This window comes from Dendrobium catenatum, unplaced genomic scaffold (genome assembly GCF_001605985.2).
Source record: "Dendrobium catenatum unplaced genomic scaffold, ASM160598v2 fragScaff_scaffold_1088, whole genome shotgun sequence".
Lineage (NCBI taxonomy): Eukaryota > Viridiplantae > Streptophyta > Magnoliopsida > Asparagales > Orchidaceae > Dendrobium > Dendrobium catenatum.
In genome coordinates this window covers 289,538-310,440 of record NW_021319550.1, presented here as the reverse complement: position 1 = coordinate 310,440, position 20,903 = coordinate 289,538, and the positions used below count along the sequence as shown (strand labels likewise).

Here is a 20,903-nt window from a genome sequence, read left to right as displayed (position 1 = left end):
GACTCAAGAAAGGAAAAAGGGTACAAACTGACTCAGACCTAGTCTACCCAATCTTGAGCTGGTTCCAAATTGCACTCTGATCGTGTGGACCTGAAATGTTAGTAGAAAGCAGTCATAGAGAAAAGAAATGTTTGCTATCATCAAAATCATAAGCCATAGATCCGCAATAGTCTCCCCCTTTTTTATGATGGCAAACAATTCAATTTGAATTTTCAAAAAGAACAATTTCTCCTAATCCCACCCTCACTAGAATAACACTTTTAAAAAATAGGGGAGATGAAAATATTTTTGTTGTTTTTAATTTTTTGAAAATAAGATACAAATACGATAACAGTACAAAAATTCAATAATACGTTCTCCCCCTTTGACATTATCAAAAAGAGAGGAGGCACAAATAAAAACAAAACGAATAAAAGAAAAAAAAAACGTTCCCTGATCTAATGAAAAACAAATATTCTTAAAATGAGAAAGTTACCTCTTAGTTTTAATAAAAAACTTAGTAGAATTGGATTGACAACGCATAGCCCAGAAAAAGGTTAGAAATTCATAATTTGATAATCCAAACTCGTTCTTTTAAAGGCTCAAAAACTTTTTAATCCAATATCTAAATCAAGGAATAAACGGGAAAAAGAAACATTAATTTTTCAAAACTCCTTTCATAAAACATATCTAATAGAAGATCAATGCACAAATTGTTGAATAAAGAACCAAGATTTTCAAGCACAAGTTTCGAACATATCAAGGAATTAATTTCGTCTGAACTTTTTGAGTCCAGAGGAGTTCGTCCCGGGATGACGATCCTGTTTGATCTGTTTGATAAATATCCGATTTGAGATATTTTGGATCATTTTGAAGAGAGAGAAAAAGGCAGGAGAGAGAAAAAGAAGGAAAGAGAAAGAAGAGGCTTGATTTCGAAGGCCGCAGAGCGCTTTTCGTCCGACGACGCAGTTAGAAGATTTGTTTGTCTCGCAGAAGGACTCCGAATCCTATTTCTGATTTCGAAGATTTTGAGTTTTTATAATTCTGTGCTCAGTTTTGTGTTTTCGTTACCGAATAACGCACATAATTTTGTATTAATGAAAGTTTTATCGCACAACTTTTAATATATTTCTGATATGATATTTTTACACGATTTGAGTATTTTATGTAAAGTTTCTACCGATTATTTTGAGTTATGTGCGATTTTTATCGAATATAAAATTATTAGGATGTTGAAAAATATTGCTTCAGTACGATAAAAGTCTTATGTTGTTGTTTTCCATGATCTGTGATAATTTGGTAAATTTCTGAATCTGTGATTTCTGTGTACATTCAGTGTACTGCTGTTCTGCCGCCGATTTCTCGTACGACTTCTGATTTTCTGAATTGATGATTTGAATGATTGAATATGCATACGAATGTGAAAATATGATTGAATTATTGTTATTATTACTGAAAGACAAGTGCAGACTGGTTGAACCGTTAGTTGGAGATTTTTCAGCTGACGGGCACAGAGTGACGACTCTTATTAGCCAATGGATATGAATATGGATATGGATATATGGATATATGGATATATGGATATATTTATGGATTTCTACAACAGCACAATGGATTATCAGCATTAAAAAACGCCTTAATAGCGAGTGATTGTACTTGTCGAGTAAGACTATGGTATTGTATGGCTTGTGTAAGTACTGTTCTTATGATCTCATTATGAATTTATTGATTACTGTATGCATTTATTTATACCGATGGATTTATTGATTTTATTGATTTTGAATGGATTTATAGATTTATTGATATCGACGGACTTCTTGTATTGATTATTGATTTATTGATTTTGAATGGATTTACTGATGAATGGATTTATAGATTTATTGATATCGACGGATTTAATGTATTGGATTGATTTCTTGACGAATGGATTTACTGATAGATTTACGGGTTTACTGTTATTGTCTGTTCATTGATACCGCATATTGTACGTGTCACTGTACATAGATATTGATATTGATATGGATATTGATATTGTATTGATTCATTGATACCATCGCTTCATTGATATACCGTATTGAACTGCTGCATGTGATTCATTGATCAATATGGAATAGGTTTTACTGTATTGATTTGATTGTTTTATATGTATTGGCCAGAGATGATTGATTCCATTGATACGATGTTGATTTAACTGATATTATCGAGACGACGATTTTTCTCTATCGATTTGACTGGATTCTTCCGAGATTTAGTGTTATGGATTTCTTTCTACTGTTTAACGATTCTTCTACCGCTGACTATGGATTTTATCGATCATGCATTGATTACTGATTTTCGTATCTGCTGCATAGATTCACTGATAATGTGCAACTGACTGTTATGGATTTGATTGACTGACATGCATATTGTTTCAGCACCGTGCTTTGATTTCAGTTGTAGGTTTTAGGTGACCTGCTGGGCTTTTTGAAGCTCATTATATGTGGTTAATATTTTCAGGTCAGAGCAAGGGAGCAGGAAGTGATGGTTGATCAATACTGTCGACGAATCCTTTCACTATGGATGCCTGGGGCGTCACAGGTTGTAAGACCCGCTATCGGACAACTTCTAACTAAAGTCGTAAGCCCCACATTTTAGAAAAATGGTTAAATAAATAACTATGATCCTAAACCCCTAACAATCAAATTTAAACCTATGGGCATCTTGGTCTAAAGGATTAAGTTGTAAGACCCATTTTTCAGGCTACTTCCTAAGGGAAGCCATAAGTCCTACCCAAACAATTTAAAACCTCCGGGCAGCCTTGCTGTAGAGTTAGTTTGTAAGACCCATCATTGGGTAACTCATAAATAGAGCAGTAAGCCCCATTTCAAATTAAATCCCAGTGCTATTTTCTACGTAAGCTGTAAGTCCTAAACTAAATTTAAATCCCTGCGCTACTTCCTAAAGAAATCATAAGACTCATTCCAAACCAAACTTCTGGGTTACTTCTAAATGAAGTCATAAATTCCAAACTAAATAAATTTCTGGGTATTCTAATAGATGTAAACCCCAAAATACTTAACAAAATTAAAACCCACATCTAACCACTTCAATCTACTCAGGATTCTTGAGAGGAGGCAGCCCATGATTGCTAATCAGATTCGTTGAACACTATGGTCAATGCTTGTTAGTGTTGGTAGATTGAAACTATGGTATGCCCGGGACAACGGAACCATGGGATCTTGATCGGGTTTACCTCCATTTTCCCCACTATTGAGACTAAAATTACTTAAAAGTTATTTCATCCTTAATCGAGAGTTCTCTATTACGTGTTAAGATGAGTAATTAACTATGAGTGCTTGCGTTCATAGGAACTAAGGACCCCAGATCTTTAAACCCTGACACTGCCCTCAGGGGAAATCTGGTTAATTACAATCTGATTTTATGGAAATAGAATCCTATAACTGCAAAGCTGGATTCGTGCATTCGTGCCATTTTTCTCGAGCCAACAAGTTTGTTCTATTTCATTGTTTGTTTTCTTTTACATTATACTTTAGTTTTGTGTTAATGATGGTTGTGCACTTTTTGGCGTAGAAATATCAACATCATTATCATTATCATCACCACCATCGCCATCATCATCATAATTAGCCTTATCCCAACTGTTTGAGTTCTACTATTTGAATCTTCACTTTTCATTTGTTCTTGCTAAGTATTGTATGGGGAGTTAGATTTACTATTTTAAATCAATTTTGTATAGCTTCTATCCATACAATCTTAGGTTTATTCCTTCTCCTTCCTTCCTAATTCTTTGATAGTAATTTTTCTGTTCATATAATGAACACACTTTTTCCCGCTTGTTATGCATGTTTAAATCATCTAAGTCTAATGGTGCCGAACTATCCAATTTTATATCACGGCATTGTTGACTTTCTATGATTTGAATGTTAATTATCTAGCGATGTATGTGGAGGACACTTCAGCAACAACGACAAGCTTTTATCCTACTACGCAGGGTCTACATATGGATCACACATCAACAAAACAAAATCTGAATAATAAATTGATCAAATCTTGAATTAAGGTTTCATATTTTTGTGATAAGGCTATTCAAAATATTTAGCATTTTTTTAATAAAAACTGCTTTAAACATGTCATTCTTATCATTTCTAAATACTTATCAGCATAAATTTTATGACCACTAGAAATTTGTACGGTAAAAAGGGATGTTTCTGGGGATTTTCATCCAGGTGTGAATACATTCTTTTTCCTTTAGTGTTCATGCAAGATTAAGAGGGAACTATATTTGCAAGTCAATTTGCATTTGCTTGTAGGTGATTTTGCATGCTCAATGAACTTGATCACTTTGCTTTGATGCCATATTATATTCATTAAATAACTACTATTGATCTCATCAGATGATAAGGAACGAACTACACACATAAGGTTCCTTGTGTCAAATACTGCAGCTGGTTCAATCATTGGAAAGGGTGGATCAACAATTACTGAGTTTCAGTCCCAATCAGGGGCTCGCATTCAGTTGTCACGAAACCATGAATTTTTTCCTGGAACACCTGATAGGATAATCATGCTTTCTGGTGGATTTAATGAAATATTTAAAGCAATGGAGTTGATTCTTGATAAATTGTTGAATGAGGTTTGTTGCATATTCATCTTTTACGTTTATCCTATAGTATGATTTTACTCAGACTTGTGCTAAAGCTTTTTTACTTCCCTATAGGATGAAGACAATCATGATGGTGATGCCAGGACAAAAGTGAGACTTATTGTTCCAAATAGTTCATGTGGTGCCATTATTGGAAAAGGTGGATCTACCATAAAGTATAATTCTTCACTCAATCAATTTTTAGAGTTATTATTATTTGTCTTACTATTGCCACAATAAATTTGTTTCATTATTTTCTACAATTTAATTCATTTCGTAGCATGTAATTGTTTCTTAACATTCATTTAACCGTATAATATATGTTGTTTTAGAAATTTTAATGTAGATTTATTATGAGATGTAGGAAAAATTTACACAAATTCATGCCAGAAAATCATAATTTTTTTAACAGCACTTTGTGAATTTTGATGACAAATGAAAGTTTGATAGAAATCAACTTAAGCAAAATCCAATGGACTTCTACTAGAAATAATGAATATAAATTCAAAATAAAAAAAGTCATACAATGAGTTGAAATCGATGCACTCATTGAAAATTAGATTATATCAAATTTAAGTAAATTAATCAAACCAAAAATCCATTCACAAAAATTGGATCAAAGAAAAATATGGAAATAATTTACTAAAAATAAGAACCATGCTTGTGAGGGAAATAATCACGCTCAAACAATTTAAATCTCTTGATCTAGAAAGAAGAAAAAATAGCTCATCCAAGCAAAATTTTATTCAAGAACCTCTCTCTTAAAGTTTGTAGTTGCTTCTTAATATTATTTATAATAAATCTCAATAGAATTCTCTATCGACTACAAATAGGGGAAGAAAAAGAAGAATTAGCCCTATACTCACCAAAGTTGAGAAAATCCTGTTAGGTTGGTTATATCCATATCAAAGAAGCCATGCCATAGAGCCATTTAGAACACTGAATTATTGCAATCGAAAGGCCATTGATCCTTCTAGGCACAAATAACAAATAGAGCGTTGTAACATCACATGTATTGTAATAGAAGTTCGTGATCCTTGCTAAAATTGGATAATTGCAGGCATAATAGATTAATTCTACCACCATGAGCATAAAAACCACTGCATAATTCCACTACCAAAAGAATGGTGAAACCACCAACATATTTAAGAAGATCCATGGGACTTAATGAACAAAGATCACATGAAGCATTGAAGAAGTCATAGGATGATGAAATCAATGAGGTTGCATACGTCGTCAAAGTAGTTGCATAATGAAGAAGCCTTGGAGGTTGTATTCACTAGTCACCTGAGTAGGATGCCATTGGAGGATGAAGCCGTAAAGGATGACTTTGTTAGAGGAGAAAGTTGCAGAAGAAGAAATTGAAGAAGATTGCAGGAAATGTAGAGCTCCCAATAAAAAATTTTCCATTTAAGGAAAGAAATGTTTCCAATAAATTGCTTAAGCCAATATTTGATTATTAGACCTTAGCACACCTTTTGGATTTTTTGTAAATTTAACCTTGAATCATCTCCTAAGTTTGCATCTCGATGCACATGTGTCCTCTTATATCCACAATTTGTAGTTGAAATGATTTTATATCCAATAATAACTTTAGGGTTATTATGATTGTTTGGGCAATATGCTGATTATTTGTTGGATGTAAAATATCAAAGGTTGTGGTGGAAAGAGCAAGAATCCGATATATTTTTTGATGCTCATGATATAAGTCAAAGAAGATGCATAAAAATTTGGCATGATTCTAGAATTTTCTGGGTTTTCATTCTTCCTAAATCATTATATGACTTTGTTTGAATCCTTTTTTTAAGTATTTGATTTCTTAAGTATTTTGGTAGGAAACTTTTAGGTTTTAAATGGACCATTACCTTATTAAATGGTTTGAATTTTGTGTATCTGCCATTCGCATCTACAATAAAATTATAATTGTCAAATTTAAGGGTAAGTTTCTTGTAAATATTGTCATAGATATGATTTATGAATTGTGTAACAGGATATGATGTTAAATTATTTATAGGCTTCCTAATAGAAAAAAATCTCAACTAATCTAGTAAATGCTGAAGAAAACTTAAAATTTGTATTTGCTAGTTCCATCAAGTTTTTTTTTTGTGTGACTTACAAACTACTGGAACATCTTTAATTTAAATAAGATGTGCTCATCATTGATGGATAATCATTTTAAAGAAAGATGTTCAAATGTTTTTAATATTAGGTGTGACAAATTATATACCTTTTAATTTAACTTGATAGATTGAATCTATTTTTTATCTTTTTATATCAGTAATTGTCATTAATAAATTCTATGACATGTTGATGCAATTTGAGAGTTTTTTTGCACAAGCTTTTTCTTATAAATTCATGAATTAGAGAATCAAAAACAAAAATGGATATTTATATTGGTTTGTCCATTCATCGAAGGTATGATCTATAATATAAAAAAGTGTCTTAGTGACTACATTATTAGTTTGCTCAAGTGTTTAGACAGTTTAAGCAGACGTGTTTTTCAGTTTTAGTTAAGGATAGATTCAATGTCTATTTGAGGCTTAGGTTTAGATGTGATCTTAGATTTAATTTTAGATCCAAATTGTAACTCTTAATCAACCTTAGGTTTCAAGTGTAGGAATATGTGCTATTGTACACTCCTATGTAGATTTACAATAAGCAAAATCAGATGTATAATATTATTGTAGCTGTAAACCTATTACCGCATTTAATTTATCATTGAAAGATTATTCATGAACTACAATTTGTTCAATAAGTTCAACTTTGACCATCAATCATTGGTACAATACTCTTAATGGAGGACAATTGTAATATTTTCTATAACTTTAAAGCTTTGTATGAAGTCTTATCTATTGTGCTTGTTGATTTGTAGCTTAAATCACTTTTTTTTTCGTAAGGCCTTTAATGAAATATATGGCTAAAAGTTCTTCAAACATAAGAAAACATTAAAAAATTTGAGTCATATTTTTATAGTTCTTTAATTGACCATACAATTGATTTCTATAATCAATTAATGACAAATATTGATCTTTTAGTTTTTATCATTTTACTTTCAACACTTTGCTAGAATATTTGAGTAAGTCCCATTCATTTTATTTTGGGAAATTTAACTCTTTAGGAATAAAATATATTATATCTTTCAAAGAATTTCCTTAAGTTCTCTATCAAATTTGAAGATAGCTTAGGAGTCCACACCCACCAAATATAGTAATATAACTCTTAAGCTGATAATAGTTATGTTGAAATTATTTAGAATTGTAATTAAATTAATTTTATTTAAATTGCAAATTTTTTGTTTTGTTAATTGCTAACTCATTTTATGTTCTAAACCAAATGTGATTTTGATGTCTTATGGACTATGCTCTATTTTTTTCTGCAATGTAGAAAAATCATGCAATGAGCTCATATAATTGAGATGTCAAAAATTAAAATTTTTTAACAATTATTTACTATTTTTTATGAAACACGGAAATATTGCAATGAAAGGCCTCCAGTAGAAGGTTGTGATCCTAATGGAGAAGCCATGCTGATGGGAGGATCTCCATAGAACACGAAAATATTGCAATAAAGGCCTCCAATCCTTGCTCCCAACCATAAGCATCACGAGAAGGAACGACAGATCATCACATTTATCACAATAGAAGGTAGTGGTCTGTGGTGGAAACTGTTAGTACTAGGCACAACAAACTAATTTCATTGGCAAATGCGAGAAATTACTGCACAATCCACCGCAAAAGAACATTGAAACTACTGATTTATAACCAAGAAAGGTTGTAAAATTGGATGAACAAATGAAGTCACAGAAGCTGTTTAAGAAGTCACACACACCATCATTTTCTCATTGCAACACTATGTCTTTGTTCAATAATGTTGATACAATTCAGTTGTTAGTCTGCAACATGAATTGCTCGCTTGGTCGTACCAATCATACTCTCTTACTGAAAACTTGCTATCAAGTACTTATTTTTTATATACTAAATCTATATAAGATCAGCTAGAAACTACGATTTCTTTCTTGGAAATCTTTTCCTTCAAAGATTATTAAGGTCTGCTTTAAATATCCCCTTTTCCTAAAACTTATATCTATAGGAATACAAACCCATCCATCTTAAACTACATATTTTTATTTTGTTTCCAGTTTTTTTATCTTATATTTTCTTTGTTTATAACCTCTAATCTTCTTGAGAATGTTTCAATGTATTATCTTCATTATTTCTGCATAATTTTTCTGAATTTCGTGAATTATCTTTATTAGTTGAAGTTAAATTTTTTACTTTGCTTATTTCGTATGGATTCCTCAGACTTAACATATATGATGTTTTGCTCGAAGATAAACTATTCAGGTAGCAAGAGCAAAAAAAAAAAAGATCTATCTCTTTAGTCTGGCTCTGTTATACCTAACTTGCATATTGTGCAAAATATGTTATTCTTTTGTTCATGTATGTCCATGCAAGGATTGAACAATCAGGAGTCTTTATTAGATATTATTCTGTTTACGGGGTCTTGATTTACCTTTTTTTTCTGTGTTTTGTTATACATATGCGAAGGAGGGTGGGCTTTGGGTCGACAATTAGGTTTTCATAATTGATGAGTGGCAGTTTTGAATAATGGAAACCACTTTCTTTTGAAAGTGCCTGCAATACTGCTTAAATTAATACCTCCACAGATGATACAGGTAACCTTTATCCACAGATGATACAGTTAACCTTTATAGTAATTCACTAATTCTAAAGTGCACTTGAGTTGCACTTAATCTTGTGGGAACGTGGCTAGATCTTAAAATACTTTAGATTCTCTCAGCATTACTGTATATGAGTTGCTTTACATGTAGTGGCCTGGATGCAATGTTTTACATTAAACACTTCACAATTCTTTGTATACTGTCATATGAGGAAGATCAGCACCATAGAATCCAATCAGGTTATCTGAATTTCAGTTGTATTTCAGAAAGCTTTGACTATATTAAAATCACATTAGGTTATTATAAACCTAGATATGACATCTTGGTATATTTAATAAGCTTCTGTCTACCAATCTTTCTTGTCCTTAAAGATAGTTATTTTGAAATTCTTTGATGGCACGTATCTTTATTTTAAATATTCTTCTGATGAATTATGCTTCAAATTCATTTTTCTCGATATTGACTATTTTATGTTCCCTTGCTTCAAGTTCTCTTACTTTTGATTAGGCTTTTTTCCCTGTTGTTTAAGTGCTGAAGTCTCTTCTATGTTGTGGACTTTTTTTTTAAATTTCATCACAGAAATATCAATTTCCTTACTTCACAAATTATTTTAAGAGCCAAAAGTTGACAATCACTTTAAACCGTGTCATGCTTATACTAATATATTGGCTTTGGCACAGTTTCGTGGTTAGAATTGACTTTAATTTATGCAATTAGTTGTTTGAGGATGCAAGGGTGAGTAATTAGAAAGTTTAAAGATACTAAAAGTAGCATGAAAATAAGATAGTTGAGAGATGGGCTATTTTGTAGCAGGGACGCTTCTATGATGGTTTTGGGATTGTCTGCATAGTACTGATGTTGAACCTTTGGTTATTGTGAATATTTTGCTTGCATTTACAGTGCATTTTTTGAAAGAGTAAATTAGGCTGGCATTAATGTTTTGTAGATATGTATTTGAATTCAAACCTTGTTGTAAAGTTTGATGCTGTCATTTCTTTCATGATGGTGATGTAGACATCGGCACGAAGATTTGGCGCATCTATCACAGGAGGCGTCGTAAATCGACGGCTCTAATTTACGTTGTCATTTATGATTTATTTAATGAAGTTTAGCTTTTATTTTATGTTATTTCCTGTTCTACCCCTAGGTTAGTTTATTTGAGTTTGGTGGCCCAAGGGGCATTTTTGTAATTTTTGATTTTCTCATGATGTGGCCTATATATAGGGCCTTAAGTTATTGTAATAGAGATGATTGATTGATATGAAAAATTTTGTGTTCCACACTTTTGTTCTTTGGAGAGAACGTAGTGAGATTTCTATGAGAGGAATCGGAGTTGTCACCAGCCGCAGGATGGGTCCGGGCTCGTGATTTGAAGTCTATTGGAGAAGGGCAACGGATCACCCGTCAATCTTCGGAAGAGTCCGAGGCTCGCGGTTTTTGTTTTCTCTCTTTCGTTTTATCTTCTATCTTTGACTTTTGTTTTCTTTATTCCCTCTCTATATTTTCTTCTTCCCTCGCCACCTTCCATCATTCGTCCTCGTCACATCCAACTCCACCAAATTTCCCCCAACTTCCTCCATACACCAAGCTCTACTAAAAATTCCCCATAGCCTCGGCCACCTCCATCCGTCCCCAATTGGCCACCGGCCAAGACCACAACCGTCGGCCCCCTCATCGTCCTAGCCGCCAACCACTCCCCTCCTTTTCCCCCATCCAATTTTATTTCCTATTTTAGATTAAATTGAATGTGGGAAAGTTTTGAAATTCAAAATTTATCGTTGCGAATTTTCAAAATCTTTCCTAATTTAAATAGTCTATTTTAGAAAAATTTCTTAATTAACTCAATTTGAATTTCAAATTCAAATTGAGTTTAATTGAGCCCTCTACCATCTCATAAATCTCCTCTTTGGGTATGAATTGATTAAGGGATAATTCCGGAAATTCAAATTTCGTTGAATTTGAATTTCAAAATTATTTCCTAAAATAATTCTCCTGTTTTTTGGGAAAGTTTTTATTTTAATCTAACTTTAATTCAAATCAATGAGCCTTAAATCTCCACATTAATTGCTCCTTGATTCTTGCTTGGCTGAACACCCCACGTCCCCACCTCATTTAATTCCTTCCCAACTCATATTCTCCCCACGTCCCCACCTCATTTAATTCCTTCCCAACTCATATTCTCCCCGTTGGAATTTAATCTCTATTTCCCTTCTAAAAGCTGCAGCCCCCCCTTCAATAGCAATTCAAGTTTCAATAAATTATTTCCTAATCTAATTCCCAAATCAACTCAGTGATTTAGGAATAGAAAATCCCACAGATTCCCCTCTAAAGAATTGAATTGGATTTGTTTCCTAAAAACCACCCCATCTAATGGAAAAAATTCCAATTCTTTCCCCCTTCACTTGCCTGGAATTTCCAAGGCCCAGCTCAAATTTCTGTTCCCAAAATTCAGCCCGCCATTCTTTGCTTTCCCAAAATCTGAGAGTGCCATTGGAATTTTTCAGCCTCTGGACTTTATTTCCTTAACTCATTTCACAGATTCAAGGAAATAATTCCCCTGACTCCTCTCTACATCCCGCCGCCTCAGTTCACCCTCTCTCCGATCCTCTCTCACTCTTAACTGTTTCAAAAGGAAGTATCAACTAAGTTTCCTGCCTCCAATTCCCACCCTCTTCCAGAAAAATATGAAATTTTCTCAGATTTTGGGATCCCAAAATCTGAAGCTATTTTCAGACTTTGGTCAAGAGACGTGGAGTTTATTGTCTCTTCCAAGTGCAAGAGATGTTTGGAATCTGAAACTGTTTTTAGGTTCTACAAGAGGAGTTGGTGCTTGTTCTCCCTCCTCTTTTAAGAAAGAAACCTGAATTCTCTCAGGTTTCGGGGAACAAAAGCTGAAAGTGTTCTCAAAATTCGGAGAGGAGATTTGTCCCTAGCAAAGCCCTTTTTCGTTCTACATCAGATGGTATTATGTAAGATGTTTAAAATTTCATTATTTTCTGATGCATGTTTATGAGGGGTGCCCAAAATTACACTCACATATAAATTTACAGTTTACATACACTTAATTTTGACAACTACTCATTTTTTAGATGAAAATAAAAGCTAAAAATCCAACACACAATAATTTAGTAATTGCCTATTAGAAATGAAAAATTAGGAAGTAGGAAAATCATATCTTTGGTTGAGAATCACATTTTAATTGAAAGTTAGATTATAACAAATTTGATAAACCTCGATCAGTCATTAAAATTAATAACCAGAAATCAGGGATAGAAAATAGAAAAGACAAATTATCACCAAACAATTATAAGATGCCTCATACTTGTACAAGGAGATAAGTTTCTCTCCTGTCCCGCTCCTACAATTCTCCACTTGAACTAGGAGAAAACTAACAAGAATTATCTAAAGCCAAAAAATTATTGAGTTAAAAGAAGAGTTATAGTAGGATATATTTTTTACATGTGTTGACCTTCACACATCTGCCAAATCAACGCGAGTAAAGGGACTGAAATTCGAGACTCAAGTGATGGTTGGTGGGCGCAATGCATTATTTAATATGTCAAACGACATTCGATTGCCAAATGGACTACGCTGTTGTGATCTTAGCGTCAAATTTAACTAAGAGGGACCCCTCGCAGTCAAATCAGTCACTCTAGTTTAAATTTCATCACAGAAATGCGCACTGATGCATTCACATCATGCATATGCATTTTCCTAATTTTTTGAAAGGTATGTAAAGCATACACACACTGCAGAATGCAGTGTATGCTTTGCAAGCATATCATTCAATATGCAAAATATGCCACGTTGCGGCGGCGCGTTATATTGACACACGATCATACTACGCATATACACGTCACAACATGCAAAGTGCTTTGCACAAACAAGCTGTCCAATATGCCAAAGTGCATCATACTCTATGTCAGTGCCCCGAACACATGCATTATACAAATGCATCAATAACATATGAATGTATTGTACACACTTGATTGACATGCAAATATATCTGCAAATGCACACATATGCATACAAATGTGAAAGTACATATGTAAACATGCAAACATATACGTACTTGTGCAAATGTGCATATGCACAAGCATATATATCATACATACCCACTACATATGTATGTTTACCATACAAACACATCATGCAAAATGCATTCAAAAGCATATACTCGCATGAGCCCCGATGAGCGTGACTTATGCACACACGTGATGTCTGATGCTGCTGCACGGATCAAGAAATAAATTTAAGTTTAAGCCCAATTCTCTGTCAGCAAATAGATAGAGTTGACACGGCTTGAATCATCGAACAAATACATGGTCGTAGCACTAAACAAAATTTTTGTTTTATACGTTCATATTAGGCTTTCAATGTCTATTATGAGAAAAATTTATTAATAAAAAGTATAAAATCTACATTCACCCGATCCTCTGTCGGCAAGTAGACAGAGTCGACAAGATTATGCCAATAAAGTGAAATTGCTCAAAAAAATTTCAATGATGGCCGTGTTGAATGCTTATCTCAACCTGAGGGGACTCTAAGCTTTTAGAATGCCTCCCATACTCATCAAATATAAACATTTAAAGTGACAATAAAGTCACTCCGATGATGATCGTGTTGAATGTAAATCTTAACTGAAAGGGTTAACTTTCAAAGACCCATCAAAGATTCAAAACTTTATATTTATGAACAATGTCAATGTTTAAAACTGAAATGAATTGCCAGTTACTAAAAGTATAATACCCATTCATTCTCCACAACTGTTTGCTAAGGTGGACAAGTTTGAAAGTCACTTCAGCTCACAAAGAGTAAATGTCTAGTCGAGAATATCACTAGGATTTATTTTTAAATCATCTCTTGCCAGTAAGGACGTGACACATGTCCTCTAACTAGTGGTTTCACCACCAAATGACACAACATGTAAACAGTTATGATTTAGACCCTCTCACCGGGTGGTTTTATTGCCAAATGACACTACTAAATTACGGTCATGGTTAGAGCCCGTATATTCCCTAATGTCTTTAAACCCTTGAGTAATGAATCAATAGGATATAACCGATAGGGCACAAAGCCCTTTGTTAGCTAAGATGGACTCAAATATGTCCCCTCAGACACATTTATCCCAAGTTTGCAAGGTATCCTTGGACAAAGTGACCCATGGCTGCCGATAAGGATCATTCGGTTAGGTTGGGTTGACTATCTCCTCTGACTAAGTACACTAGGGATCATGATGACCTGGGACGATGGAATCATGGGATCTTGATCGGGTTCATCATTATTCTCCCACCATCTGCTTTAAGTGCACGGTGATAAAATTTCAAATTTCAATATTTAATTATGTTGGTATTATACATTGGATACTATGTATATGTTCAACTACTAGCCTTAATCGAAAGTTCTCTCTCGCCATCGGGAGGGGTAATTAACTATAGGGCTTGCGCCAATGGAGACCATAACTCATATCATGAAGTCTTCGCAACATGATGGCGAAATTTCTGGGTAGTGTCTTATTTAAAACCAATATGCCTTCTGAAAATTTACATCGGAATTTAAACTCATTAAAACTCTCCTCAACATAAAAAAGAAAGGTGTTGTGGAGAGGCCGGGGCGCAAATTTTCAGAGCCCACAACATGCCTCATACTCATATTTATAATCATGATTCTCATTGAATTTATTATTTAAAAAAAGTCAGATGATTGTCTTGCAATTTCTCTCGCCCACCCCCTAATCCACATATCTCACAAAAGAATCCATGGGAGTCTCATACGAGTTAGGGCCAAATGAGGTTGGGACTAAATACTTAGATCTTGGGGAAAGGGAAATTTGGAACTGAATCAAGTAAACCCACTACAAGGAGTCCAGAGAAATATAGAAATATAAAAAAATTAAAGAATACACGATGATTAGATGGCAAATAAACATAAAAAATAGTAACCCATGAAGTAAACTCATTGCATAGTTTGTTCACTAAATCTACGCATCTTGTATTTTTGATGACTATATGCTTCTAGGTTTTCATCAATATTAGTATGCTTGGAGAAATGGGACTCCAACAAATTGTTCAATTGATATTCATCAATTACATATGACTTAAGTAAACTACGAGTTATCATTTGTATGCTTAGCACACCAATGCACAAGGTATCTTTCGATTAAGTGATTGTTCATCTCAATGCACTCATTGTCTTTCTAACGACTATATGCTTTGAGAATTCCATCAATTTTGTCCTATTTGGAAATTTTTTCCTCTAACAGGTTGTTCAATTGAGATTAATCAATCAGATATAGATTAAGTAGATATAGGCACAATTATTATTCTTCATGTATATTAAACTCTGAGGAATCACATGCTATCCTATTGCAGCAGTGTCCAAGGCATCTTTGTTATTCACCATAACAGAGACAATTTCATCATTTAATATCACTTATATCTTAATACTTATATGAATGTCTTGAAAACTGTTTCATGTCAATTCGGGAGAAAGATGTGAAAATTGAGAAGAATCTAAGGTAGTAGAATTAGATGTATGAGATGATGATTTATAATATAAGTCCAATCCTATACATGAAAGACTCTACTAATACATGTTTTCTTTGGGATTTTTAACTTTTTTAGCATTTGTGCCAATATTTTGCATGACTTTGTGTTGTCTCAATTTTCTTACAATTAATTTATTGAGTGTTCATGTTTGAAATCTTTCATGACTTTGATGAACTATTATCTTATTATCTTATCTATCTTGAATTCTATATATCTTATGTTCATATCTTCGACATGCTTTAATTGCCATAGTAAAAGTAAGTTTTCTACCAATATTCTTATGTCAATCATACATATATGATATGAATATTTGATGGTGTAATCTGATATCATGCATGTAATGATAAATGCTAAAGTATTAAATTCTTTCAAATGTATCTACTATAATTAATACTAAGAGGAGGAGATGATGAAGACAACTTAAAATTAATATTTCTTAATGTTGATGAAATAATCCATATAAGTATGATGTCATATGGGCACTCAGTATATTTTAATGAAAAATAAGACAATTTTTAAATTTTAGTTGTGATAAATTACGCACTTCCTAAATTCGAATTTGCCCATACATGGTTCTCGTGTGTTGGTGTGTCTTTGATGAATTTAAAAAAAAAGATGCTAATTATTTTTTAAACACAAGCGCAGTAGTCCTAACAAAATGATTATAATGTATCTCAACCTCTAAAGCTCCATACAAGATCTCTTTTCAATTTTTTGGAGAGTTGTAACACTTAATTTCTTATTTGATACCTTGTTGAAATAAACAATCATAAAAAAATAATCCACAGACAGAATATTTGGCGACAAGATTATTAAATTCATCAAATTATCCAAATACATCATTGTCACATTGTTTAAAGTTTATAAATTGATTGTACTGCTGGTCACTATGATCACTGAATAACAAATAATGTTTGTTAAGTTTATGTTTCTTATAAACTAACATTGATTTTTTCTTACTTGCAACATTACGCTGAGATTATTGAGCTTGTTCAGCTAATTTGTTTTAGCAAATTCAACCTATTTGGGAATTAGAAATACTGTTTTTCGAAATAAAATCCACAAAGTTCTCAAGATTATGTTTCCCATCGAATGTCAGAATGTAATTCTGAAACTTGTAATAATTATGTTGAATTCATTTAAATTGTATATTTTATTGTGTTTTTTAATTGACCTATATATTCTATTACATGTTTAAAGAATGCTATGACAACCGTAGGATTTTTATACCAAAATTACATTGGATTTCTTAGGATTAGGGTCTCCCAACACCAATTTATGATTGAATCCATTGAATCATGAACACGAATAAAATTAACCATTCACACACCCTTAATTTAGACAATTATTCATTCCCTTAAATGAAAACAATATGAAAAGTCCCACACATTGTAATTTAGTAATAATACAAAAATTTGTAAGCTTGAAAGCCATATGTTTTATTGAAATCACGATGCAATTGAAAATCAGATTGTACCAAAATTGACAAAACTCAATCCTATGTGCAAACCAATAACCATAAAGTTAGGAGTAGATATAGGAAAGGTAAAAGATCACCAAATAATAAAATTAAGCTTCCCGCTTGTAACTCGAGATCACTTTCCCTGTATATGTTCGTGTTCCACTTGCACTAGGAGAAGGCTATATGATATTATATCCTTTTAGAATTTATTGAATTAAAATAGACTTAGAGTTGAATGTTTTTTACTTCCCTTAGACCCCATGTTTATAATCATAAAATGTCCCTAAATTTACAATAAAAAAAAGAGATGATAAGCCGTCAACTTTATCTCGAAGTAGCCATAGGGATCTGCTGGTTATGCACTAGAAACTAGATAACTCCCCCATGGAATTATAGAAACAGGACAAACACAACTCAGTAATAGTTGTAGAATGCGAGTCATCCCTGCAAGGAGCTGCAAGTCACAAGCCCGTTCCTCTTCATGAACTATTTCTTTGCATGCAGCAGTCGCAAGAAGATTCCACAATGTAATCCACACGGGCCTCATATGAGCTAGGGATGAGTGACATAAGGAGCAGACCTTTGATTGCGGGTGAATGGTAATTAGTCCGATGTAGAAATCAAGGTAATCCAATATTGAGAGTAGTTTAGAGAAAACTTGAAAATTCAGCAATACATTCCATTCTCATATCATAGGAATATTTAAAAGGAAAGCTAAAACTGAGAAAAAAACTACAAAAGTGAAATCATCATTCAGCTCACTTACATTATTGATGATTATATAATTTCTGATTTGCATCATGATACTCTTGTTTTAATGATGACTTGGCCTGATTCACGGGTGTATACGAAACGTTGCCTGAATGCTATTTCTTTTTATGCTGTGATGAAATCAACTTTTGGTGCAGTATGTCAAAGGCATAAAATGTTGCTTCTTTGTAATAGCAGAATCATTTTCCTTGAAGGTTGAATGTTCACTTGAAATCTTTTATCCGTTAGCATTCCTTATGTTAAATGGAGCATTTTTGAGGGTCTGTTTGTGGCCATAGTAGCAGGAATAAATTTCAGCAGGGTTGTGATATGCTGCCAAACAGCGCGAAAAATAGTTGGGATACCTTGACATTTCCATATCTACTGTCAGCCCCAATTTAGACTTTCTTATCCACATGAAAGAGAACAGAGGCCAGACCTTTCAGCTAATTAACTTCTCCATGTAACAGATTCAACACCTTTATTTGTCCCCCTTTGGTAAAGGTTAGCTTACACCAATATCTTAGAACAGAGAGTAAATTGTGATTCTGCCAAGATTTCTGAGTTTAAGATGGGGAAAATTTTCCAGTACTATGCAGACCTTTTGCCTTGTACGTCTAGGAGGCATAAGCCTTGATATGTGGATTAAGCCGACAAACTGTAATGCAGCGTCACAAACAGCATGTTCTCAGTTAAGTTAAGAGATGCAGAATAGTATCTTGGGGCTCATGTTATTGGTGATTTTATTATCTATTTGCTGAAATGCAAAATAAAGTTCATGAATCAAACTCGTTATGGTTGGGAGAAATTTTGGTCAACTGGAATAGCTTTTGGTGATGAATGTGCAACTCTGCGGTCTTCTAATTATACATTCCTTGGAATGATTAACGCATCACTCTTTTTTCATTTAATGCTTGTGTCTTCCTGTTTATACACCAAGTACCTTACCTTATGACCATTTCCTTTTCTTTTAATACTAATAACCTAAACTTATTCAGGTCATTTATCGAAGAATCCCAGGCTGATATCAAGATATCACCTCAAGATAATAATTATGCTGGGTTCACTGATAGGCTAGTTACTGTGACTGGATCTTTGGAGGAACAAATGCGAGCAATCTATCTAATAATGTCAAAGTTAGCAGAAGATGCTCATTACCCACAATCATTGAACTCACCATTTCCATATGGAGGTACTTGTGGATAATTTAACATTAGATATACTATATGATCTATAGAATTTTCCTCATTTTAAATTAAATTTATTCCCCGATATGCATATATTTTTTAACCTTACAATGCAATTTATGATATGCTTTTCATCTAGTTATTGATTCTTAATTTTTTTATTTAATAGTTTATGCAAGACTAGGTTGAGATTGGCTCGAAAACTAGTTTTTCTCTTCAAATAATGGAAAGGATGTGTAGCAAAATATAGTTTTAGTGAGTCATCTTGATGAATCAAATTGACTGAGATAGGGAATAATTGCACTTATCATGCTCACATCCTTTTTTTTATTCTTAAGAAATCCTGCTTTCTATTTGCAGATTGGAGTCTACTTTTTATGTTTTAAAATTTTGTAATTCTGTTTTTTAACCTAGCTTTATTTCTGCTGATACTATGGAAGTTCTTATTTTATATAATTAGATATTAAAGTTGACTTATAGAAATCCAGACATTATGATGCGAATTGATATTTTGAGTTTTGATTTTACCTTAGCTGATTTTCCTTTTTAATTTTCCAATTTTTGTTCATTGAAAACATGCTTATGATGATTCCCTATGGAAAATGGATTCTGTTGTCTTTAGTTTGGTTTTCTGTTTCTAGTCACTTGTTCTATTCTTTTTAGTTTGGTTTTTTGTTTCTAGTCACTGGTTCTCTGCGTTGGTTCTTGTTGGTCAGGTTCAGTTCACTATGGTTTATTGTTGGTTCACTTTTGTTTCACCATTGTTTTTCTGTTTGCGCCTTTAGTTTGGATTTCTGCTAGATTGTTGTTTGGTTCTTAAATGGATTTGTCTGTTAACGTTCTTGAATGAGTGATGAATGTGTTTGTCAGTGATAATTGATTGATTTAGTTCTTGCAACAAAAATGATAAATAGCTGCTTACTTGCAACAACAACAACAATAAACATCAAGCCTTTATCCCATTACGTGGGGTCGGCTACATAAATCATTTGTCTCCATTATGTTCGGTTAAAAGTCAAATTCTCATTTAAATTTAATAAATTTAAATTTAATAAAGAAGTTCATTTATAATATTTTCTTATCAAGTTTTTTTAAATCTACCTTTACCTTTCTTAACATAGGACAAATCTCATACATCTACTCTCCTAACATTGTCATCAAAAGTCCGACACGTTTTATGTAACCAAATCATCTCTGACAACTCTCTCTAATCTTATTTGCTATTGAGCTATTCCAACCTTTTCATGTATATACCCATTTCGTATTCTGTATCTAAGAGTGAAGCCACTCATTCACTTGAGCATCCTCATCCCTGCAACACTTAACTTAGTTTATGCTTTTATTTTAATGACAAATATTCTATGCCATAAAACATTGTAGTCTCACCACCATCTTATAAAAATTTCTTTGAAATTTATGGGATACTTTCCTATTACACAAGTGGCCGGATGCATTCCTCCACTTCAACCATCCAACTTGAATTCTACTAATAATATCCCCATTTATTTCACCATTACTTTCCATAAAGCATTTTACCTTTCTCACCAATGATCTGGGAGAGTTGGTTACCAATGATCTTGGAGAGTTGGTTTTAGTTTGAGTTTTAAGAAGATATTCTTTTATGGATTCTTGCAATATTCCTCTTTTTATATTA

General features: G+C 33.0%; 1 protein-coding gene across 1 annotated transcript in view; it reads left to right on the top strand.

Annotated features, from left to right (window-relative positions):
• Positions 1 to 20,903, top strand: part of LOC110099888 (protein BTR1) — a 39,590-nt gene that overhangs the window by 3,837 nt on the left and 14,850 nt on the right. Inside the window, exons 2-4 of the mRNA XM_020827193.2 lie at positions 4,374 to 4,612; positions 4,697 to 4,797; positions 19,061 to 19,254. Coding sequence (XP_020682852.1) covers positions 4,374 to 4,612; positions 4,697 to 4,797; positions 19,061 to 19,254 — 534 coding nt within the window. The remainder of the gene's footprint in view (positions 1 to 4,373; positions 4,613 to 4,696; positions 4,798 to 19,060; positions 19,255 to 20,903) is intronic.